This window comes from Opisthocomus hoazin, chromosome 4 (assembly GCF_030867145.1).
Source record: "Opisthocomus hoazin isolate bOpiHoa1 chromosome 4, bOpiHoa1.hap1, whole genome shotgun sequence".
NCBI classification, from domain to species: Eukaryota; Metazoa; Chordata; class Aves; order Opisthocomiformes; family Opisthocomidae; genus Opisthocomus; species Opisthocomus hoazin.
This window is the reverse complement of record NC_134417.1, coordinates 32,512,399-32,537,631: the sequence shown is the minus strand read 5'-3', so window position 1 is coordinate 32,537,631 and position 25,233 is coordinate 32,512,399. Positions and strand designations below refer to the sequence as shown.

The 25,233-nt window shown below is 42.2% G+C and overlaps 1 protein-coding gene across 3 annotated transcripts in view; it reads left to right on the top strand.

The window, feature by feature from the left end:
* The window catches only part of ADCY1 (adenylate cyclase 1), a 169,488-nt gene extending 152,713 nt beyond the window's left edge, over positions 1 to 16,775 (top strand). For 2 of the 3 annotated variants that reach the window (XM_075418540.1, XM_075418539.1), the window contains 3 exons: positions 3,233 to 3,347; positions 4,934 to 5,058; positions 5,928 to 16,775. In XM_075418540.1, coding sequence (XP_075274655.1) covers positions 3,233 to 3,347; positions 4,934 to 5,058; positions 5,928 to 6,266 — 579 coding nt within the window. In that variant the 3' untranslated portion in view covers positions 6,267 to 16,775. The remainder of the gene's footprint in view (positions 1 to 3,232; positions 3,348 to 4,933; positions 5,059 to 5,927) is intronic. The other variant, XM_075418541.1, reaches the window with a different exon arrangement.
* The last annotated feature ends 8,458 nt before the right edge of the window (positions 16,776 to 25,233 follow it).

Here is a 25,233-nt window from a genome sequence, read left to right as displayed (position 1 = left end):
AAAATTATTTTATGAAAAATTAATGATACAAGGAATATAATGAAAATGAAAGCAATCCATGCATCTACTTGGGCCAGAATTTCCAGACACGTCTCCCCTGTTATGACATGCGTGTACATATGTTGTAGAGGTACACTCGTGCATATGGTTTGGCATTGCAAAGTGACACCAGATTAAAGGACAAAAGCAAAAAGGGCCAGAAGATGGCCTGTGAACTTTCCAGCAACAATTATCCTTGTTGAGTAAATAAAAAACAAGTCCACATTGAAATAAACTGTTAGAATCATGTTGGAGCATATCACATGCAACTAATTTTCTGGTTTGCAGGGTATTTACAACTGATGCTTTCCTTTGTATCATTCCTAGAAATCTACACATTACAAAAAGGTATTTTTAAAACTCTGTTTATGCTGAAATGTTTGACTCTGGGGTCCCGAGACAGGCAGAAAAATGATCCTTTGAATTTTGTTCAGTGCGATCTCAGGCAAACAGGCAGTGGCATACTTGTGTCTGCTATAAATGCTCTTTGAACTACAATCCTGAAAACAAGTGTGTTATTGGGTAACTTTGGCAGCATATGTTCCAAAACCTAAACGTGTTTATCTCTAGTGTTTTATAGTTACTAACTGAAGGGTCAGCTGAGTTAGTCCAGTACTGAAGATACCGCTCTGAGCTTATGATAGTAATGCATTTTAAATCACTGCAGAGGTCTTGTAAAGGACTCTGCCTTTCTCTGAAATCTTGGGGCAAATTTTAGTCTTTTCTGTACACGTAGAATTTATTTCACATTCTGTATTCCAGAAAACCTAAAGATCTTGTATGAAACACAGTATTTTTTACTTTAACTTGGGCTGTCAGCTCTTCTGTGATCTTTTCCCACTGCTCATGTGATGCAAACAAGTAGAAATTATTCACATCCTCTTGGCAGTTTCCCACTAGGTCTTCAGCATGCAACTATGTGTTAGGAGTCCAATGGTCCTGGGTAGCCCATCATGCACGGACGATCAGTGCCAGCTGTCCCTGGCCTGCCCTACGGTGTCATATGTATCCGTGGGGAGCCATAAGAGACTCAAGTGCTTCTGGTCTCTCCTCTGCCAGGGGTGTCTCAGCTTCATCAGAAAATCTGGCACAGCCTTTTATTGTGAGCCACCAATTTCATACTCGGATTTGGACCGGACCAGAAAGCAGTGGATGGGGTTGACTGTGCTTTTGACTGAGGATATTTACACACAGAAGAACCCAGTACTCTGATGCAGTTAAATATTTAAATGTCATATTTTACGGAACTGTTGTTTCTGCAGCTTGACTTCATCAGGGGACTATAGTAAACGCACGTTGCCTCTGTCAGAGAGGTTTTGCTGTGATCATCTGGGCAGACTTTCCAGTAACTATTCCTCTGATGTTTAAATAAATAATTGCTTGCCAGTTACACCATCAGGGCAGCACACAAAACAAGCTCTTTGTAGATCTTTTGCACAATGTAAGTTCATTGTGTGTGTAGAGTCCTTTGAAATTACGTCTGTGATTTCACCAGGGTCCTGACTTCACCAGGGTCCTAACTTTGTGGTGTTCTTCAGTGCAGGGTGAAAAGAGTGTGTCAGTAATCCTTTTGAGAGACCTCTGTCAGCTGCAGCACATCTAGTATTTGTCACCAGGCTTCTCTCCTGCGACCCTGAGGGGTATTGCAGGAAATCAAAGCATTCATCGGGCAACAAAGAAATGGAAGAAGAAGGAATATGAAGATGATTAGAGGATTAAATAAAACTATACAGTCCTCCCTCCCTCCTCCAGACATTCAGTATTCTTCTCCTTCTCTGGTTGGAAGTGTAGCCATTGGCTTTTTAGACTGAATTCTTGTTCTTCCTTTGTCTTGTTGAGGCTGGAAAAGAGTAGAGCTACCTGACATTGCAAGAAGCAGAACGGCAGAGATCCAGGCAGGTAGATAAAAATATCCTTCCTGAAAACTGGGACTGGCCCAAGGATGACTTTGGTAGTTTTTTGTTAGCACTTTGCTGTAATTTTTGTAAATTTCCCGGCCACACGAAGGAGCTCCTTCAGACTGAGGCGAATAAAGCAAATAGCAACGCGTTGCTCAGGTTTCTCGGCCACTGTCAAGTACTCAAATAATAAAATCTCACTATCATTACAAAAACCTTGTGAGCTCTCATCTCACGCCAGCTGCCACAGCCCTGTTGTGCAACACCCTACTGAAGCTAGGCTGCCACTGACCCTGCATTTCTTTCACCACATCCTACCTTTAGCCTACTTTCACTTTGCAAATCTGTTCACGAATTCATAATTATTATTCAGATAAAAGCACAACATAAGAGTAACCATACTGAGTCAGGTCCAAGGTCTGCTCTAGTAACCTGTCTTTAACTAGCCAGCGGTAGATCCTGGGGGAAGGGCATCAGCTACAGGACAAACATGCAGACCTCTCTTTTTCACTTCCTAATGATACGCTCCTTGAGAAATTCTAGAGCTACAGAATCTTTTTACTACTTTGTAGCAAATATTTCTTCCAGGAGCTGGAGTACTTATGTTTGAAGCTAGCTAACTTTTGGAATCCACAATATCCTCTGAAAATGAGGTCCATAGCTTAATTGGACTACAACTGTAAACATTTTTTCTTATGTTTTCGGGGTTTTTTTGCAAGTTGATGCTTCAGCATTTCATTTGATCCCTTCTGGTTCGTTTGCTTTAGTTCATTTAGATACGTTTTAGAGCAACTCACTTTAGCTTGCCTGGAAAGGAAAGAAAATAGGGGTGTTCTGCGTATTGCAGGATGAAACCTAACATGAATGTTGTCAGTGGGAACAGTATGCACCCATGGAGCTGGGAGCTAGCAAAAGCCCCAAAGGGAGAAGAGGGCAGAAACTATAGTTATTAATAATCATCAGCCAAAGCAGTTTTGTAAGAAAGCAGGTTATATTCCATGCTCACAACAAACATCTGCAGCTCTCTAGCAACAGAACCGCTTTACCATGGGAACTTTATTCTTCCCAGAAATCAAAAAAGAGAGAGAAGAAAAAAAAATAGTAATAATTCAGTGCTTGAGAAAAGAATGCATGTACTGTAGCCACCATCAAAAGTTTCTTTTCACAAACAGCAAAATGGGTTAGATTCTTTTCTGAAGCCATCCTGTCTGGGCTTTTCATTGTTTTTTGCTTTGGTATTTCACCTGCCTCTCAGTACCATACAAATCTAATGTGCAATACTATTTTTTTTCTAGGCTAAGAAATCAATTTATTCCCATCTGAGTACACTGGCAGATTTTGCAATAGAGATGTTTGACGTTCTTGATGAAATCAACTATCAGTCTTACAACGACTTTGTCCTACGAGTTGGTAAGTCACATTTCTGCAATTCTCACACAAGCAGAACGTTGTTGTTTGTTGGCTTTCCCTGTGCTGTCTGCAGAGGATTACCTGTCCTGCATTTGTGATTGAAATTGTAAAGCCTCCTTCAGCGGGAGAGCCACATCCATGTAGAAGGTGCGCAGGCTGGGTGTTGAGCATCAGTATTAAGGAATTATAACTGTGTCCAATTCCAATGTGTTTACTGAATCTACACACCACTAAAAGGAAACTGCACCAATAACTTTATACAGTGTTATTAGTGTACACAGTCTTGTGTGCACTGCTTTGCATTGCTAAACTGCTGAAAACTGGGTTTGACTGTACTTAACTATTAAGTTTCATCTGCAAAAGCTTTGTTGGCATTAAAAGTGTGATGGGAGCTTTTTGTCCACAGATGCCAAATCACCTCAACCACTTCTATTTTCTCCAACAAATCAAATCCTCTGCTCTTCGCAACACGAACCTTCCCAGGCAATCCTTTCCATATTACTACATGTCTTTCCTTCCAGAGTCCTTTCTCCCAGCCTTCTTGGAGAGCAAGTTCCCCTCTTCCCTTCCTTCTGCTCCTCTCCAATGGTACTTCCACTGCTCTTCTCATTTCATTGCATATTCTAACACAGACAGTTTTCTCCAGCTTCTTTCTTCATATATTTTCATGGTGAATTGTGAGAATGGGCTGGACAAATGAGGTTGCTAGCAGCAGAAGACTGAGAGAGACGAAAGACTTCAAGGGTAGCAATAGGAGAGTTATACATCTTTGCCCTCCTGTACATCCTAATAACTATAAACCCCAAATTCTCTTTGAACTCCATTATAACTGGTCTTTCCAGGTTCACAGAGCAGCAGAAGACAAATACCTAACCCCCATTCTTTTGCATAACTTGCCTGGAAAAGCCCCTGCACAGAACCTCTTGCGGGGTTTAGCATCTGCAGCTCTTCGGGGCACTCAGAAGAAGGAACATCCTCTTTTATCTTCCAAACAGCATTCAAAATCAGTCAGAAATATGGATTCAAGCCCCATGGCTTCCCAGAAAAGATGCCTGAGCCATTTTCATTTACTCTTGTCTTCTTCCAACGACTCCCTCATGGGAGTTGTCTAGTACTGGCAACCAATGTGACAGGCTTCCCTTACCGCATCCCTCGTGTCTTCCAGGCCACCATTTCTGTTCCACTTGGAAAACTTTAAGACTTTATGTAAGCAACCACAGTGGAAGTCGTAGCAAACAAATAAAGATCTTTTAATGGTTTTCCTGAATTGTTCTACAGCTAGACTCTGTACTACCACTGCTTTTCTTCTTTTCTTAAAATAAACAAAACAAGAAAACCCACAGAGCAGCCAAAATTTTATGTGTTCTGTCATATTTCATTTCCAATAAGGTATCTCTATATATGTCTGTTTGGTTTCTAAACCTCTTACAAATACGGAAGTCCAGTTGGCATTATTTTAACATATATTATGTCCTATGATGACAAAAATTCTTAGGCACTTGTATGAAATCTATTTTGCAGGATTCATGTATCCCTTGGATAATATGCTGTGGTATTTGAAGCCAAACTCATTGTTTTGATTTTAGGTATTAACGTTGGGCCAGTAGTGGCTGGAGTCATTGGAGCCAGAAGACCACAGTATGATATCTGGGGGAACACGGTAAATGTTGCCAGCCGGATGGACAGTACTGGAGTGCAGGGGAAAATTCAGGTGAGTGCATTCTGAGACAATTCTGCAAACTTTACATACCTCCTGGTTTACATGTGGTTGTTTCCAAGACCACTTAAAAAACTCAGCCTTAGGTGATCTTGTGGTTCTTATGAAAAGGGCAACATTCTCCAGATGATTCAAGCATCAGAAGTGTAGTTGCTTTCCATTATATATGCTTCACTACTTGGAGACAACGAAATCCTCAGTTAAATCATTTCCCATCAGAAGAAAGAGTTCTCTGCTGCGTTGCACACAGTCAGAGGCAAGCCTGGGAATGCCAACACTGCATGGGCCAGTCCTTGTGCTGTAGGGATTTTGACTGAATAAGGACTACAAGGAAAGGATCTATGTCCATTTGCATGCTGCTGCATTTTGTGTAGCTTTAAAAATTCCATGTATACTTTGGATCAGAGTGGCTACACAGACAGAGAACATTGTTCTAATAGAGCTTGGCTAGAAGCTGTACTGTGACTCTCAAAGCCTCAGTAAACTCTTGCATTCCTTTATCCAAAATACCTGTCTAGCCTCCAGAGATCAGAAGTTTTTCTGGAGCAAATTAACATCACTGGAACTGATCCAGCTTACAACAGTGGACAATTTGGTTACACATTTCTGTTGGACGGAGCTTAATCTGGCTGTGTAGTTATTCAGCTCAAAACCAGAAGTTCTGATTCGCAGATTACAGTTTGGTCAGTGATTTTTAATTCCTTAAGAAAATTCTAAGTGAGCCAGAGAGCAGCAGTAGGTGCGAATTCGTTCTGCTTACGGATATTTCATGAAAGAGAAGCAAAATGGGGAAGGGTGGGCAGTTCTAGGATTAACCTTACATGAACAGGAAAAACTGATAGTTCTTTTTTCTCTGTCTTCAGGTGACAGAAGAAGTTCAGCGGATATTAAAAAGGTGCAGTTATGAATTCGTGTGCAGGGGTAAAGTCAGTGTAAAGGGAAAAGGCGAAATGTTGACCTATTTCCTGGAAGGAAAGGCCGATGGAAATAATTCACAAACACGGTCTTTAAACTTAGAGCGGAAAATGTACCCTTACGGGAGAGCAAACATTCAGACAAAACTGGGCACCAGCTGTCCGTCGGTGTCCTCAGTTGCTAGCTTTACTGTAAAACCTGGGCTCGGAGCAGGTCAAGCGTCTGCCACTCACACAAATCAAACCCTGCATTATCTTCCTTCTGTGCCAGCTGTGAAGGAGGCGTAGAGCAAAGGAGGTTTGGTTGTGCCATTTGCAGTGAACCTGGAGAGCAATGGTTTCCTGAATTGTTACCAAGAGATGAGAAGTCATAGGCCATGGCATTAACCAAGGACCACTACAGCCCAACCAAAGAGAACTTGGGGACTGTGTAACGAACTCTTGGGATGGAACATATAAGGGCTAGCAATTCTGTTAGGAAAAGTCAAAACCTGATTTTCTGGAAATAAGGAGTATTTTCTTGGCATTTTTAAAGGGTAAATGAAAAAAAAGAGATAAACATGCAAGCAATTATTTATGTGTGTGTGTGTGTATATATATGTTTTAATCTATATATGCACATATACAAACAGTCCTGTGTAGACTTCATAGAGATTTATAGAAATAAACATAAAAATATGTATTTATTTAGGCATCCACCTGCAGTGACATAGCAAAGAGATTTCTCTTTCTGTCATAGCCAGCATTGTTGGGTCTGGGGTTAGCAAAGCTGCCTTTAACTATGGAGTGTGGTGCAGCTGAAGACTTTCCAGGGCTACAGCAAGAGTCAGAGAAACTGTGCATGAGTTAAAGCAATGAGAACAGTGTTCATTGTACTGTCAATGGCAGATTAATGAAGGCTGGATTCAGCTAATTGCTAAACCCTATGTATTTTTTAAAATTCTCTGTACGTGCTCCAAAAACTTCCAAAAAATTCCAATTCAAACTGTAAGACCAGGATATGAAGTAGATAAACCACAGAGCTTAAAGGTTTGGCAGAAGAACAACATCTATTCTTTCCACTAAAAAAAAAAAAAAAGGGGTGGTAGAGTTTCGAAGTTGCTGCCTCTTCACAGGTCGTTTGACTCTGTGCAAGACAGAGGACCCACCCATCAAGCACAGCAATATGCTTATGCAATATAAAAACATTCCCGTATGTACAGTGCGGATTTTATAGAAGAGCAGAAGGCAAGCAGTTATTTATGTGTGTGTGTATATATATATGTTTTAATGTATATATGCACATATACAAACAGTCCTGTGTAGACTTCATAGAGATTTATAGAAATAAACATAAAAATATGTATTTATTTAGGCATCCACCTGCAGTGACATAGCAAAGAGATTTCTCTTTCTGTCATAGCCAGCATTGTTGGGTCTTTTATTTCAGGCTTTTACAAACAGCACAGGTCCTGTGGCTCGGTTCCAGGATTTAGCTTTACCTTTCTAAACAGCTCAGAGATGAGTCCTGTGCTGGTGACAAACATACTGTTGCTAGCTTTGTGACATTTGTCTGTTTGCCAGCATAGTCTGTCATCTTCATTGATTTTTAAATAGATGCCACAGTTTTATTATATCTTGATTCTACCCAGGCTCACTCTTCACAGCTGTACAATTATAGAAAGCTATAATTCTGAGAAACAAGCACAGTCAAACTTTGCCCAAATGAGGAGCACAGTGGTAAACGTGCCAGGAGAGGGGGGCCTGCTCGTCATCTGCAGAAAAGGGAACATGCTTGGAGTGCTTTTTCCTTTCACGCAGCCCACATCCTATTGTTCGTGGTTTCGACTCGAACCGCTGGTCTGGAGGTGAGGAGTGCAGCTCCATACTCCGGGTGGGGGCAGCTGGGGGTCATCCTGCGTTCCAGGGACAGGGGCCAGGCTGTCCTGGTGGGGATGTACAAGCTAACCAGCCACAGCGCTTTCCAAATGAGAAGCTAAACTTTGCGTTGTCTAAAAAAGTGCAAAGCTTCCTTTCAACTAAGAAAAAACAACCACAACAACAACCAACCAAACCCAAAAAACCCACCCAAGACTGCAGAAGTTGTCTAGCTTGTACAGCAGAAAACTTGGGTGTACTAGATGTTACATTTCCCTTTAGTGGGCTGATTTTATTGCTTATTTCAGTGGAGAGAAGATTCTGAGCGATTCTCGTGCAATCGGCATTTGCTTTGGAGCAGTCCCTGTTTGTGTTAGAAGTGTATGGACAAACACTCTGCCGACAGATGCACATGGTTAAAGGAATGTGGCAGGAGTTTCCCTCCTCACTGTAGACATATCAGGCTGCTGTGGTACCCCCGTGGTCTCCAGCAGCTGACGAAAGAAGTGTCGTGATTGAAGTGAGAATTGCTGTGCTAGGTGTACGTGCCCTGGCTGATCTGTGGAAAGTCACCGCATTGCTTGATTGCCCTAACAGCTATCCGGCTCACAGGTATTCTTCTAGAATAATTTAATTCTGATTTTGAGGCATTCAAAGCTATTTAAATAAACACATGTAGATAAAACAAATTTAAAAGAACAAAAATTTACATTATTAAACTGAATAAGTGGTATCCGTGTAAAACACACTGCATATTTGTGGTTTCTAATAGGTTTGTAAGAACTAAATCATCACACAGAGAAGTTAATATTTAACCAAATTGAAAAGCATTATGTGCAATAGCGTTAATCGTTCAGCTCCACTCACAAAGAGCCCAATTTTTATACAATTTTTGAATCAGTGAACTTGGTATAATTTCACCAATAATAATAAAAATTTATTTTTACATGTACTGTTATTAAAAGTGTCTTCAGATTCTAGCAGTAGATCTAATAGTATGTGAACACATAAACCAAATACAGCCATTGACCCACCCCAAAAGCTTGTAGTGAAATTATTCCTTTGTTACTTCTTTAATAGCTCCAAGATAGAAGCGTATTGCCATTGTTTCTTTTATCATTAAATGGACAGTGTGCAGAAATTCATTCTCCTCTGTGCTAATATTTTTGAGACTGTTCTCATTCCCAGGCTCATTCCCAGCCTGGTCCTGCAGTAACACTAGTGGAAGATCATGTAGCAAGGTAAATTTGGTCTATTCATTTTCATGCGTTGAAAGATCAGCAGGTGCTAGCAGAATTACTCCAATCTTTTTCTAAGCCTGATCCTCCTCTCCAACAGTCAAACAAGGTATGTGACTTTTGTAAGAACGCTTTCCAGGTTGAATGGAAAGGACCAGACAGGCACAGTCCATCGTCAGCTTCTCATTCGGCCCCTTTGCAGGAGGTCTGTGCCTCCCGAGCCGCTGAGTGGACCAGGGTGACTGCTTGGTGCTGCAGCCATTCCAGTGTGTGTGTGCTAGGTCACAGCGTCAATGGCGGGGTGTTTGGAGTCAACTTCCAGACTTTCTGTGAGTCCTAGCATTAACAATTTTGGGGGTTTTGTTGTGGTTGTTGTTGCTGGGTTTTACTATGGGGAAAACTATATTTTTCTATGTAGAATCATAGAATCATCGAATCACAGAATGCATTGGGTTGGAACGGACCTTTAGAGGTCACCTGGCTCAACCCCCCTGCAGTGAGCAGGGACATCTTTAACTAGACCTGGTTGCTCAGAGCCCTTTGTAGTCCTGGACTGAGCAGTACGGAATCATGAAGAAAGTTTAGCCAAGACACCAATTAGTAAAAAGCCATGTGAATATGGCAGGCAGCGTTCAGCAGCCATTCCAACAGGGAAAACTAAATGCCCATCGAAATCACGATGTAATGAAGCTGTGCTCTTGCCTTCATGCTTTCCCTCCCTATTCATATCATTTTCCCCCGTTTTTCTTTTTTGTGTAGATTTGTTTGATTTCGTCTCTCGTGATAGCTTTAAATGAGAGATTTAATCTCTCTGCTCTTCTGCATTTTTTTGTGAGTTCGGTGCATTTTATACATGGAAAGAAGTAGTAGTTCTGATAACGCCACAAATGCGCATTTTCTGCCAAATCAGAGAAGCTTGTCATCAAATTTTTATTGGCAATTGGCTGAAGATAATACATGGCCCACTCCCATATCACTGAAAATCATCAGAAAGATTTTCTTGGATTTCTGTGGGATTTGGGTTGTGTCCACCTTAATGCATGCAGTTGTATTCCCTATCCTGCATTGATTAGTTTTCTGGCCAAGCTCTGCAACTTATTCCTGGGTGACCGTGCTGTAGCCCCAGCAAGGAGTCATTTCTGCCCCACAGTACCCAGAAGTCCCTCGCCTTTAACTGGGGATGGTTGCACTGTGGGCAGAATAGCCTCCTGCACTTCTGTTCGCCCTTCTGTGCAGCTGTTAGCTGGAAACAATTAGCAGAGACGAGCCCTACAGCAAAGTGATGCCGTTTTGGCGTGTCGATATTTGTCAATAGCAAGCACAATATTTCACATCGGTTTGCACGTTTTCTCTTTCAGGTAATAGTAATAATTGAAGTCTTTCCTTCTTTATATAAGGAGATAAGTATCAGAGATCTTCAGACTTCACCGTCTTGGGAGCTAATTTCTAAGTGTTCCTATGCTACCTTTATCTTTAAGAGATTTTTTAATTATTATACTCTGGTGAGATTACGAACTGGCATTCAGTCAAATTACTGGCTAGATATTTCCAAACATTTTCCATTTGCATTGACTAGAAAGCTGTTTTATCCAGCCTGTAAAATGCATTGGGTTTTGTAGCTGCTTCCCGCTCTGGCAAGTCGCACTCCCTTGTCTCCACTAAAACACGCGCAAATTCTCCCTTGCTTTCTCTAGGTGAGACTGAGAGCCAAAAGCTTCAGCTCGTTAGGGCTGAATCTGCATCGCAGGCCTGCAGAAATCATCAGGAGTTTAGCGTGCTTATGAAGGTCAGGAACTGAGCTTCTGTAGGCCAAGTCCTGTTTGGGTTACAGCAATGTCTCGCGTTGGTACTGAACTGAGTATTTTACAACGCTGTAACTGAAAGTAGGTCACGCGCCTAAATCGCTGTCACATTTTTGCCTGTGATTTATCCATAAGGCAAAAGAAAGTACTTGGGAGTCACTGTTCGAAGGGAAACAATGTATGACCTGTGCCATTTCAGTGCTTTGAGGAGTCTGAACGCGTTAGCGAGTAGCGTGAATCATTTTCATGCATTGAATTCCTGCTTGTAGCAGAAACAAAGAGTTTTCTTTACATCAGCAAGTCCAAATTCTGTATGTGTTCTGTCCAGGCAGGAGGACTATTTAGCCATAACGTTCTTTCAAGTTAGAGTTTTGTATTACAGTGAAAACCAACATTTTTTAATTTGTGATAAACCTGTATTATAATGCCTTATTTATTTTTAATCTTGTACAGTGTTACGAAACCACAGAAAACATTGGCCTTTCATGTATTATTCACTTTAAAAGTTGTATTATGAAATTTTGTAAATAGTTCTAGCTTGAACAGGTAATTGCATGTACACTTGTATAAAAACAGGCAAAAAGGCACACTTTTAACAAATGTTAACAATTTTTGTAAGAGACATTTTACATATGCATGGTGATTATAAATCCTTTGGAAATGGACGTCCTTTTGCTTTTCCTTGTTATCTACTGCATGCCACTCATGCTTGACTTCGGTAAAACAAAGCAAAACAGTAAGTTTTCGTAAATGTTTTTGACATATCACTTCTGGCACAGAGTTAAATCCACTAGTTGCATGTGTGTTCAGCAAAGCAAAATCAAAATGCAAACAGCAAATAAAGAAGAAAAATAACTTAACGATTGTGATCTGCCAACCTCAGTGTTCCAAGATCCATAATACAGTATATGGAAAGTGCTATCAACATCTATGCTGTCTTCATAGGGTACCTTCTGGTCATTAGAAGCAATAAAGTCTACTTACTGTAATATAAAAAGCAAGCAGATACTCTGTTTCATAATGGTGTAATATCTGACATTCAGTGGATATTCTCTGATACTGCGTTTGATGTAGTACTGTCATCAAGAAGGACCAAGTGTCAGATCCATCGTTGCTGTATGCAGGTGCAACACTACGGAAGGTAAGGGAGGTGAATTTGGCCCATTGATGTTACCCAGAGTATATTTCTAATGCGGTAGTAAGTTATTGTATGTGAAAAGATGCAAATAGATTGTTTTCCTAGATACATACATATGTGTATATATATATGTATATATATATATAAATTAATTTTTTTGCCTTATTTTTGTTAGCTTTTTGACTCGTTTTCTGAATAACTTCTCTTGCAAAGCAGAAAGTATTTAACAGAACAGAGAAGGTTCACTGGGTTCTCTGAGCCATCTGGGTTCTGTGCTTATGCTACTCCTGCTCCCACTACAGCCATGCTGACAGGGATGCCTCCTTCAGGCATCACAGCCTAACCCACAGCTTGAGGCCTGTGTCAGTTAGTGACATAGAAATATGAAATCAATATCCAGTCCTCTGGTTTTTCCCAGATTGATTCTGAACAAAACTTTAAATTCTGGAGGTATTTTGCGTGTGTCATTTTTAAAGGTGTCGTATCTGTGTCACTACAGCTTGGGAATACTTCTCTAATTACTTGCATATTTGCAGTATGATAAATGAGCATTGTATGAGCACAACACTGAGGTTGGTGGCAGAGGAAAAAGGGTGTGGGCTGTGAATACTGTCTGCTACGGATTAATAAGGACTTCTTGCATTTTACAGATTTGAGCTAGTTTTATAATAGGACTTAGAAATCTGTAAATGTCTTTGTTTTGTCAGGTGACTGTGGGGTTAACTAAGCAGTAGAGTAAGTCTCTCATCCTAAGTTAAGATGTAGATTCATACAATATATCCCGATTGCCTGCCTACAAAAACCACTACCTTGTACTGATGATTGGCTTCTTACAGCAGTTAAGGGTTTCTAACAGTCATAAACTGTTTAACATCTCAGTGTGGTATAATTGTTGTAACTAATGACAATCTGGGCTCTGCTTCGCTACCCCAACCCTGTTTATGATTGGCTTTTTCCAGAGCTCCATACAGGCTTTTTTTAGCTCTTCATTCCTTTTAATCCCGTCTCTCACGGAGTTTTCAGGCCAAATCTAAATTACGAATAAATACGTAAATGTAAATAAATGGAAAAAGGTCCATGTAAGGGGGGACTGCCTGTTGCTCTTCAATTACTCTTCAAAATGTCACACTGCTTGGGTGGCCTGGTGTGACTTACAATCTGATTGATACAAGGGCAAAAATAGGAAAAGGACTAATAAAAAAGCACAAAGTTAGCGGGAGTACAAAATAACAAGAAAAGAAGCCTGTGAGGTAGCAGTGGCTGAAAGGAAAAGGTGAAAAGCCGGTACTCCTGAAGTCAGTGGTAAAGCTCTCGGTGACATGGGACAGGTCTGGAGCATCTGAGCTGGCAGAATACTGAGCCAGATTCCTAGTGCAGCAACAACAGGGCGTGTGTTTAACGGCACAGCCAGATCCATTTCTGAGTTTTCATGTCTGTCCACAAGAGTCTTGAAGACCTCTTGGTGAACTGCTTTCAGAATTTCAGAAGGAATTGCTAGAAATGGTTGGGAGTTGTCACCGTTAGAGCCTATTTTCTGGTCATGAGGAAGCACCCTGAGATTGGAATTGGCGTTGATTGATGTATACAGCCTATGTGCTGAAAAGACTTTGTTGTGCTTGTGCCTTAATGCATGCTGGAGGATCTGCTTCTTTATGTTAGGATTCCTGTTTTATGCCTTCTGTGGCGTCAGAGATGTCACACCTGCGTAAAACTGAAGGAGCAAACGGTGCTGCATCACCATGAAGCTTTTTTACTACTTGCTTTCCTGCTTTGGTTTACTAGCAGCACAGCTACGTGGGTGCAAGGAGTGCTCCAGGCATTTACAGAGGGGGACCATACACAGGTACACGTGGATCCAAGCTAAATAAGAACAGATTTCCTAGAAAGCTCAGCACACACAGTGAGCTGAGTTCTGCAGAAAACCCATCCAGATAGTTTGGAGCTCATTTGAAAAAGCTGGCTGCTCTCCTCTTCAGAACAGGCTTATACAACACGTTGGATAAAAACATCCAAAACACACACCTGCAGCCTGTAACCGCGTTGCCACGTTTGCTAGACAGAGGTTAGACTGCTGGTGGCAGAACAGCTAACAGTTCTCCTTGTGGGCAAGGATAAGGTGTGCTTTAACGACTGCGGTTGTGCACGCCATCGTGTCTTACTTTCAAGTGCCTGACCTGCTGCTTGGATGCCGGACCTGGCAATGGCGGCATCGGTTGTGAAAAGTTGGAGCTTTGAAGTTATTTAGGTGATTTGTCATGTCTTTCACTCCTTAGTGCACGTGGGTGCAATGGCTGTCTGTTCTGACATGTGAAACGCCATTCAAGTGAGAACATCAAGAACAGTCCGTGAAATGTAGATTAAAATTAATTACATGTGCCATCACAAAATTGCTTCACGATAATGACATTTTTAAATTGTGACAGTAAAAATCCTTCTTCACTTAGAATTCCTGCTTTTTTTTACAGTATCATTACTAGGGTCCAATTAAGAAAAAAGAAGTGATTGTGTAGCTTCCTCCCATTTCCAATTGTCTGCACAAATTTGGACTTTGACAAAGCCAAAGGTGAGTTTCCTTTCTGCATTCAAGCAGCTGGTTATTACACAGAGGTAGCTCTGGAAAATGTTACAGAATAAAGAATGAAATAATGCTTTCAGAGTTACTGGTCTAAAAACAGCAGGCCAAGAGCATTTCTAGCATAATTTAACCCAATACAGAGAATTCTAGAGCGGTACTATTTTCAGTGAAATTCTGGCAGAGGTTAAAAACCTCTTCTGGGAGGTTCTTTTTCCATGATATACCTGTACGTAGATTTGTCTGTGCGCAGATCATCAGTTTGTACACAGTATGTGGACAATGGTGCGAAACAGCAGTAATACATTTCACCATTTCAAGCAGATTTGGCCAAATTTGCCTCATCTCTTAAAACCCCTGCCACTAAAACTTGGGCTGCAACTCACGTCTGTCTGTATTTTATCCTGCTGATTGCTCCTTGTGCTCTCCGCTGCCAGGAGGTTCATTTTTGCCCTTCTGTTGCATGTCCATAGGTTCTGCTTGGAAATGAGATGCGGAGTATTTTTCTGATCCGTTAAAAAAGATTTAGAAGTGTCTGTGATCCCTTCTTTTTATAACGGAACATTCGGCAGGCTGAGGTAGGAAGCAAAAAGCCACATGGCGTAGGTGTTCTGCAGTCAGCATTGCACTGCCTACACATGATGGCACAGTGCCCGTTGTAGGCTTACCCACAATTTAAGCATCATAGAAATATTTAAATATAATAAACACCATAGCACTAAGAGCAGAAGGAGCTAGGCCTGCCTGCCAGCCTCTGAACACCACAGAATTCTTTTTTGGATGTAAAAATGTGACCTGCAGCTCATGAAGGAATGCTTCTTAGGAAGCTGGTGCCGCTGCTGCCCTGAGCTTGCCTGCAGTTGTTCGGTGCCGTCGCATGTTTGTTGCCGGCAGTCACTGCCCTCTCAGGGCTGCTTCCCATCTCCCTCTGCAGGTCCTCCATCACATGGCTGTCAAACGTCTTCTTTTTCAAAAAGAAAGTATATTTTCGAAAAGCAGATTTTTCATAGAGTAGGTGTCTAGGGGAAAAGCAGTATCTTTGACAGAAGATGGTCAGGAAGCAGTACGTGTGACAGCAGAGCTGAGAGGGCCAGTAACTGTAGCCGGCGGTGGGAGCGCGGGCAGCGGCTGCTGGCAGCAAACTGGGCAGCAAGGCTTCGCCCTGCCAGCTGAGGCAGAGCAGCGTCTCTGCGCGTCCCCGAAGAAGAGGCATGGGTAAGCGAGAGCAGGGTAGTCTGAGTCAGGCTCCCTCGCAGCGTACCAAACCCGTGTAAACCCAGTTCAAGGGCAGTCGTGTCGTCTGTGTCTGGGTGCCGCTCTATTTAAAAAGAAGAGTGAGGAAAGATACGGTCTTGAGGTTTTATAAGGCTGGTTGAATGCAAGTATTCAGTAAGCGGACACTGCAAGAAGAATCTTACCAGCTGCTTAACCTGCACATGTTTGCGGCAATTTTTGCTTCGCTTCCAAACTAACTTGAATGTTCTGCTTCGACTTGGAAAAAAAAAATTATTTGCAGCAGGTAGAGATACTCCATTCCTCAAAGGGAAACCCTAATGTATTCTTCTCTCTATTTAATTGGCATATGAGGTTTCAGAAGATCTGTTAGTCTGATTTACAGCCCAGTATAGTTAATGGAAACAGTCACTTCCATGACTCTGGAACTGTTAGATCAGGCCTTATGCTAAGGTCCGTTCCTCTCCCATGGCTGCCAGATGCGGCATTGCCAGTGACTTCACAGGGACCAGGGTGAGGCCAGCTGCATCGCAACAGAAACATCTGTGTAGGTAAATAAAATGAATAGTCCTAACTTTAAGGAATGAACTAGTAAGTCAAGATGTCATTCTTTCCAACTATTGTAGCCCACTGGAATGATAAATAATTTTTATAGCTATATATCTATCTATATATATGTATGTATATACATAGTACAATACAATAACTTAACACTGGGTAACTTCTAATGATAGATTTGCATTAACAATACGGGTCTATTTTTATGTAAATAGAATATTGTAGAGTATCTTCCAGTCTTTTTCAGGATTGTTAAATTGAGAAGAGCAATTGAATATTTGTCCTATTTTTATGTTAAAAAGTGAATGGACTGAAATGTTAAATGTGAATGTAAATTTCTTATTGCAACTTTTATACTGAGTGTTTGCACTATTATAATTTCTGGAATCTAATTAAAAATAAAGGAAAAAAAATTGCTTGAATAAACAGCTGTCTGGGATTGTTGTTTTGTTTAATTTTTTTGAAATCAAGTTCCTCTATACCAAGCTGCCTTTCAGAGGGTCCAGCTACAGCTTCTCAGTTCTCAGGCTAAGAACATGCATCTAGAAGCGAGTAATTTCACAATTGCTTTGAACTAAAGAAACTTGTGGGAACAATTCAGCTCCCTTGTGTGTCTGGTGGACTTTCTGCTTTGACAACAGCGGAAGCCAGCTTGGGCCAAACGCTCCATCCATCGAGCAAGCAGAGGAAAGTAAAAGAGCAAATGCTGGCAAAGTACTGGCCACACAGACCAGAAGATGGAGTGGGAAAGCCCACTCTGCCTTTCCACAAGCCAGAAATAAGTGCTCAGCTTGGGCCGAGTGTAGCTTGTGTAGGCAGTTTATATTGTGCAAGACACAGAACACACCTAAGTGCAGAACTGCATAGGTTAACTCACAATTGATTTGAAAACTGATAAAAGTTGTGCCGGGTAGCATGTGTCTCAAGACACTCTGTAAGCTTGGGCACAGCACCAAAGCAATTTGACTGTATCGCTTCCAAATCACAGCAGACTCCCTTCTGGCCAGCTCAGAGCGAAAGCAGAGGCGCTCAGGTCTGTCACACCTGTCCGTGCAGATACACCCTGAGAGAACTCGGAAGTGCAGAGCCCCTCGTGATGGAAAACAGCCCGGGCTCAGATGCAAGGGTGTTTATTCCAAATGCAGGATGAAGGCTGCCCGGTTGTTTCTCTGGCAGGTTAGAGAGCATAGTGCGAGTTGTATGGAATTATTGTGATGGCAGTGAGCGTGAAGGACCTGTTCTTGGTTTGCCCTTACACCAGTGAGAAGTGTTTCAGGCTTTACGTAGCTATTTTTCGTTTTCTCCTTCTCCGCTGAAAGACAGTGTGCCAGAAAAGCGTCGATCAGAATAGCTCTACTGAAGTCAGTAGGACATGAATAAACTGAAAATCCGGCCTTTTATCTTTCCTTGGACCTATTCTGCCGCATTGGTATTTTAAGTCTCTCAATACTAAAATGTGAAACCCTCCCTGTGTTGTGTTGGGGGAGTTTATGTATATAAATACACACAGAGCTATATATACCTGTGTATAAAATATGTACATACACACACATATGTTAATGAGACAGTGTCCGTTCAGGATTAATGACCCAGGTCAGGTACTTGCAAACATTTTTCTTCCATGCCCCATTACACAGCTGAATCACTTCAGAGACGTAATCACACAGTGTGAGGATTTGTTTTGCTTAAAGCATGAGGTAGTATCAGCAGTGGGTTGCTTATGTCCTCTGGTAACGTTTTTGGACAAGAACACCAGTTCCAGTCCAGGGTGGTTTACGCTGCAGAAATGCAGTCCCTGAATGAGAAATTTGAGAGGCTGCATTTCCATAGCGTAAACCACCCCGGACTGGAACTGGTGTTCTTGTCCAAGAATGTTACCAGAGGATATTGCCAATTTGAAGCAGGGGGAAGGGGAGAACAGAAAATGAGAACATTGTGCACGTTGTCCAGGCATTGTTGGTGCATTGCCATTGTATCTATGTTAAACTCTTCCATTCCCTAGGGCAGCAGGTCACCTAGTGCACTATTCCTGCTGGCAGAACATGATGTTCGTGGAAGGAAACAATTACACAGGTACCAGTCATGGACCAGATTCTTGTTGGGGCCGTTCTGATGGAAAAACGCCATAGCTGGAAAGTGAGCCATGTGGTGGAAATTGTCTGTGACAATTCTGGCTCTCATTAAACCCACTGAGCTGAGAGAGCATTGGAGGATGGGGATCTTGAGGTGTAGCCAGGCTACGTAGGAGTCCTGAGCTGATCCTAAACATCCAGTCCTGTGCAGATGATTTCCGCTATCAGTTGCAGCAGTAGTTTGTGCAGGTTTTCAGGCTCAAGGCTCAGAGAATAGAAACTGGCTTTTAGTATTACATTAATGTGAGCCTCCCAGGCTTATTCTGTTTCTGTACTTATAACCAGACATCAGTCCACTATTCCTAGGTGTAGCCATAGGGACCTAACAATGAATAAGTAGGAGCTAGTGATGAAGAAATAGTCATGATAACAAATGATAATAATGAATGTTTACCTTTCCATTTACTAGGCATAGTCTGAAGATCCCAGTGAGGACTTGCATAGAGACAGTATAATGGATCAATTACCTCATCACCACAGACGAGGCAGATGAGCTTCCCTACCACAAATGCTCTGCTCCACTAAGTCAGTGGGACCCCGATGACTACATTAGCATTCCCTCATCTCAGACCACCTGGGGATTTGTCTGCACGATTCTAATACGACAAGAAAGATCCATTGATATTCATCTGGCCTGACCTCCTGCACAGGACTACACTCAATCTGGCCACGCTACTGCGCTGCACAAGCACAGCATTTTTTGTTTGTTATTAGATGTAATAAAGTAAAGCAAATCCATCATTTTCTGGTCACTGAGAGATCTGAAGTTAGACATTTGTTTGGCATTGGCCGAACTGTGCTCATACTGTTGCCAAAGGTCATGAAAGCACCACCGACTGTTTTCCCCCAAACTATAGTTACTCTGTATGTTTATTGAACTTTGGCAATAATATTATGTGCTCCTCGGCAGCACTGCCAACATAATTAGAAAGGAGCAGTCATATCAGAAAACACACACCAAGTCACTGAGGAAAGGTCCCAGTTGAATATTAACTCAGATGATTGACTTCTGGGGTGTAGGAACACGTAGAAAGTGTATAGGACACCGTCTAGTGAATAAACAACGCGCAGGTGGAACACATTGTGGCACTCTGGTAAGACTGAGGAGGATAAGCGTATAGTGAAGAGGAGTCATTGACGTAATTACAAAGGCAGGTGATGGCACATTGATTTTCTCAAGGTCAATGACCTCTACTGCTATTAAAGTGTACCCAGTTTCTTACTACTGAGGTAATTAGACTTTTTGAAGTCAAATATTAATCCACTAGACCTTTGGATAAAAAAAGATACTTTTCTCAATTTGGCATTGCCCACAATAGTTTTAGAGTGGCTGCTTGTATATTATAGCCTTGTTCAACCAAGCAAGGCAACAATTTTTAATGCCTTAAAGTTTTATAATTAATCTTAAGACAGTAGCATCTTTAAGTGTGTTCAACCTAATCCTCCTCTGACATAGACAACAAGCACTGCATCTGAGGGCAGAGCTGGTCCATTCTGAGGGAGGATGCGGCACTGAACTTGTCTATAAGGGATAAAGGTGTGTTCCGTAAGGCTTTTGTTTATTCAGTCCTACCATTACATTAAAGTAGAAAAAGGTTTGACTATTAGGATACTACTTTCAATTCTCTGCAATTGGTGGACCTAGATGAAAATTCTGCAACATCAACATCTAAATTAAAAGCATTTAAGAATATTTGCAATGGTTCAGAGACAAAGAGCCAAGTCTCGTTGTTCCTCAAACTCTCACAGAAATTAATCATATGGAAGGTGATTTAGAAGTGTAAATAAGGGTTTGACTTTCTGAGCAGCCATGAAACCCAGTTAGTATATCAAGATTGTGGGTTTGAGTGTGAAAAATTAAATTTGTTGCCCAGCTGGACAGATCCAGTGGTAGCAGAGGTAGACTACCCAAAATCTGTAGAAATATGATTCAACGTATAGCTAGTACAGAGCCATTTTTTTCTGACAGCTTATCAAATCACCAGACCACCTGTGCAGGATTCCCTAAAGCCTTCCTCTCAGGATGCTTATGGGATGCTCCTATGACAGAAGTTGGAGTGGGAATTACACACTTAGGTCTGTTCCTGGGCACTGTAGCCAAAGACATTGACCTTGTCTCTGGCCAGAAGAAAGGTCGTTGCCACACTGAAAAATGGGATATTCCAACAGTTGCAAAGATACCACTTTCCACACTACCACCATAAATAATGCTGTATTTTTCTCCAGTGATCATAACATCATAATTCAGCAGAATTCTACCAAGTATAAGGAAAGACTTCCAACAGGCAAAAACTAAATTTGCTAGAAAGCAAGTTCATAAATGTACGTAAGTGCTTTTCAGGCACTGAAAAGCTTGTTTAAGAGACCACAAATGATTCATACAGTCCTTGCTCTCTGAAGGTTTCAGCAAGGTTTTGCTGATGGAAGCATTGGAAGGCATGTCCTCTGAGGAGCGGCTGAGGGCTCTGGGTCTGTCTGGTTTGGAGAGCAGGAGGCTGCGGGGCGACCTCACTGCTCTCTGCAGCCTCCTGAGGAGGGGACGTGGAGACGGAGGTGCTGAGCTCTGCTCTCTGGTGCCCATTGCCGGGTGGGAACGGCTTAACGCTTGACAGGAGGAAACATTTCTTTACCGAGAGGGTGGTCAAACCCTGGAACGGGGTTCCTGGAGAGGTGGTCAATGCCCCATGCCCGTCACTGTTTCAGAGGCATTTGGACAATGCCCAATTGTCCGAATTAAAGCAATTTAAGCCATTAATGCCATGCTTTAATTTTCGGTCAGCCCTGAAGTTGTCAGGAGGTTGGGCTAGATGATCATTGTAGGTGTGGAGTCCTGGCTGGACGAGAGGGGACATAGTTTGGTGCGTTGAGCAACCCAGGTTCTGATCCGGAGGTGAGCCTTGAGAGCGGCTGACACGGAACCCTGCTGGGAAGGCAGAGCGACGAGCTCGGGACACTGGAGCAGGGAGAACGTCACCGTTTCCTGCCACACTGTCACTTCCTTCCTGCCACGCTGCTGTTTCCTGCCACAGTACTGTTTTCACTTCGAGATGCAGCTCTGCACCAATCACAACGAGTTGCAGTAGTTTTGCCTATATATGGGTTGGGGTTTTAACCATTCAGATGCTGTAATAGTTTTGCTATATAAACCTTGTTTTGCTGACTAATAAAGCTGTATGATCATACTCATATTGGGGTCACATCGTTACAACGGTCCGTTACCCACACCTACATGTAGGTCCCTTCCAACTGAAAAAAAAATCTGTTCTATTCTAGAGTGTCTTCAAAACAGATATATATAAAATGACTGTCCCTGTTGTATACCCTATAACAAATCTCAGGACTTTCAGTAGTGCCCAGGCATGTAATTCCTACTGAAAGAAGTGGAAATGATGTGCTATGGTGCTTTTGAAAAGTCCCACTGGGTTTTTCTGTGCAGCTGTAAGTACCTAAAGAGTCTAAGCCCACAGGGAGTGTTGGACTGTTCCCATTTCGATGTCTGTGGCTGCCAAAGGAGCTTACGATTCACTGGGACAGACACTCTGCTTCTTTTGCACACCCCACTCTATCATAATGCTGGAAGGACCAAGGGAGGCACTAGATCTGCAGAGGTTAGCTCATGACAAGGCTCCTGGCTAGTTTCAGCCTTCATGTCAACAGATGAGGTATTCCAATCCTGTTTTCACTGAGGACTTCAGCCTGCGCAGCAGTCTTAGAGCACTCCTATTTGGCTTGGCTATACACAAACCTCAGATACAAGAAGAATAGGTTACAGGAATGTGAATCAGATTTGCATTTTAATGAAGTTTCACCCATAAACTCATAATCTGCGCCTAAGTTTTCTAAATCATTTAAAAAATACAGTTTATTTTAATTTCTTTTTTATTTTTCCCTTTGTCTTGCCCATTGCTTTAATCTTTCTTCTAATTTATTCTTTCCACATGGCTCGAAATTTAGGAAAGCATTTTCATCTTTGTGTCCCTCTCTTCATTTCTGCTTCTTCTTTTAACAGTCCGTTCACTTCCCACCACCATTTGTATTCTTCTGGCTTTTCCATCTTCCTTTCCATTTTCCAAACAAGGGTCATCCCACCATGGGTCTTCAGGCAGAGTGCTGAGCTCCACTTATCAGCTCCTACTGCCTACTATGTAATTCTTTCTGGAATCACCCTCTGCACCAAAAAACATCAGCCTAGTTGGAAGAGCAGGGAGAAGGCCTGATACTGTTCTGCCCAGGGAAGAGTGCACATAGCTCCTAATGGCTTGGATGCTTTTGCAAGACTTGAGACTTCACAGTCTAAAATTACAAATTCAATTAAATATAATATGTTATAGAAGCAAATGAGCTGAGGGCTGGTTTAGCTCCAAATTCCCTTCATAAAAACCTTTTGGTGACATCATCAGGGTGGGAAATGGAGAAACGAATAGAGCAGCAATTGAAGAAGCGCAGTCTCTCAGATTAGACCAGAATACTAAGGGAAATCATGTATGCTATTCCTTGGTAAACTGAAAAATAATTCCAGTTTTCAGAGAAACCATGGGTAACAGTGAGAACAACTTGCAAATCTCCTAATACCTTGAGAACATTTTGCAATGAACTAGAGGAAATGGCAAGTCATGGCTTTGCAGGGGAGAGGAAGGTTATTATTTAAGAGGTTTGTAGGAAAAGGCCATGGAAGGTAGGCATAAAGATGCAGCTACAGACAGCACTGGCGTAAGTTAGGGCAAGTATGGTGAGGAGGGCAAAGCACAAGCTGGAAGCCAAGGCCAGGGTTTTTTTGAAGGGGTCCAGTGCAAGGATGTCAATTTTGCTCAGACCCACCAAAAAGCTTCTTGTGCAGGTCCAAGCTGCGCGGCGTTGTCCTCATCACTGCCTCGCTGGAAGAGGGGATACCATGTCCCACTGACACAGCGGGACGGTGCAAACACTGCAACACTATGTCAAGACATCACTCCCTGCTCTGTGCTATATAAGGAACTAGCTTGCGGAGCTCTGCACGGTACAGTACGGCTGACCTGGTGGGTTTGCCCACCAAGCCGCAAGGCCACTAGTTTGAAAACTAACTACTAATATTCAAAATGAGGTAAGGGTTGGTCTAGCCTTTTCTGTGTTTATAAAGGAATGAAGTTGTTTGGGTTTTTTTTGCCCAGCCACAAATATCTCAAAATAGTTTTTGTTTAGTTCTTGAAATATTCCTGTAGGAACCTCCCCTGGGAGTTCAGGAAATAAATAGCTTATCCTGGACTGACTATTTATTTCCAGGATGTTTACTCGTGCAATCCATGTGATTGTAAAGTGCCTCCATTTCTCAAGCTCTCTTTCAGTTCCTTAGGGGCACATAATTTAGACTTAGCAATTTTCCCCATATACTGACACACTGTTATTCCTAAATATTGAACTGGTAGCTCCAATTATCTATTCATAGCGCAATTATTAATGCAGCAAGAGAGGGTGGTTTATGATCAGGTTTGAAATGCCCAGACTCCCTGGAACCACAAGTTCAAATCCCGGCGAGATCAGCCCTGCGCCCTTCTGTCTGCGCCAGATGCCCTCTACAACCTCCGCTCACCGCCATAAAGCCCTGCGATTGCACCTGACCAGCTTCAATCTGAAAGGTCTGCAGGCCACGCTTTGTCAAAAGGGGCTGCCCCAGTACTGGCGCGCACGCTGCGCTTGCTGTGCAGCGTTGTGATAGCAGCCGCCCACGGCCACCCAGCGCAGGGCTGCCGCGCAATCCAGCCGGGCGGGTGCGGGCCAGCTGCTTTGCTCTGGCAACAGAAAATTACAGTCCTCTGCCTGAACCGTACCATTTCAGACCAACGCAGTTCTAATCGGAGAGCTGATTATTTTCAAACCGCTTGCTTCCAGGTAAAATGCTGCCGTTTCGACAGTTGTTAGCTGCAGGCACCATGAAATTCAGACTGCGGTAAAATAATCTTCGGTTTATTCTCATGACCTGTTATCATAAAAGAAGAGCTTCTCCATGGCAGATTTAAGATTTGATTTCTCATTTATTTTTTGGGCAAGAGAAGCAGTGAGAAAATAAAATCAAGGATGAGAACAGATAGATTCCATCAACGTCCAGACGTCCGTCACCACACACCCAGCATGTGACAGATCCTCCATGTGCCTCAAGCAGCTGTGTGAAACCAATTAACCACTAAATGGATTTCTGTGATTGAAACAGGCAACAAGCAGCAGAGATTAAAGAGTAATAAACATAGCACATAGATAAGTTGGCTAGCCCTTTTTTCTGTGATTAATTCATCCTAGATCACTTTTTGGTGGTTTATTCAGCTAGCAGCACTGCTGAAACTCCTCAAATGCTAAATGTGTGAATTGGGGAGTGTCGGTAGCAAAGGCTGTTGGGAGGCCAGCAGGGCTATAAGTGAAGCAGCAGCTGAAGCTAGCTTACCTGAGGAGCAGGTATCAGAGGGAATTTGGTAAGGCTGTTTTTTTTTTTTGTCAAGATTGCTGTAAGATGCATTCTCTGTGGTAGGCTCTGACTTTCTTAAATGGTTTATCTTTCTCTGTTGTTTTTAGGCTTCTCCTGTCCTTTTTCTGTAATGGCATTATTAAAATGACTGCACAGATAAAGTTTGTTGCTTGTGTACATGTATTTCTGAAGCACACAGAAGTGTGAAAGAAAGAAAACATTTTGTTGTTTTCCTCAGAAGCTATGGTTGAAAATGTTCTTTAAAAACAAACTTTAAACAAAAACCAGCTTT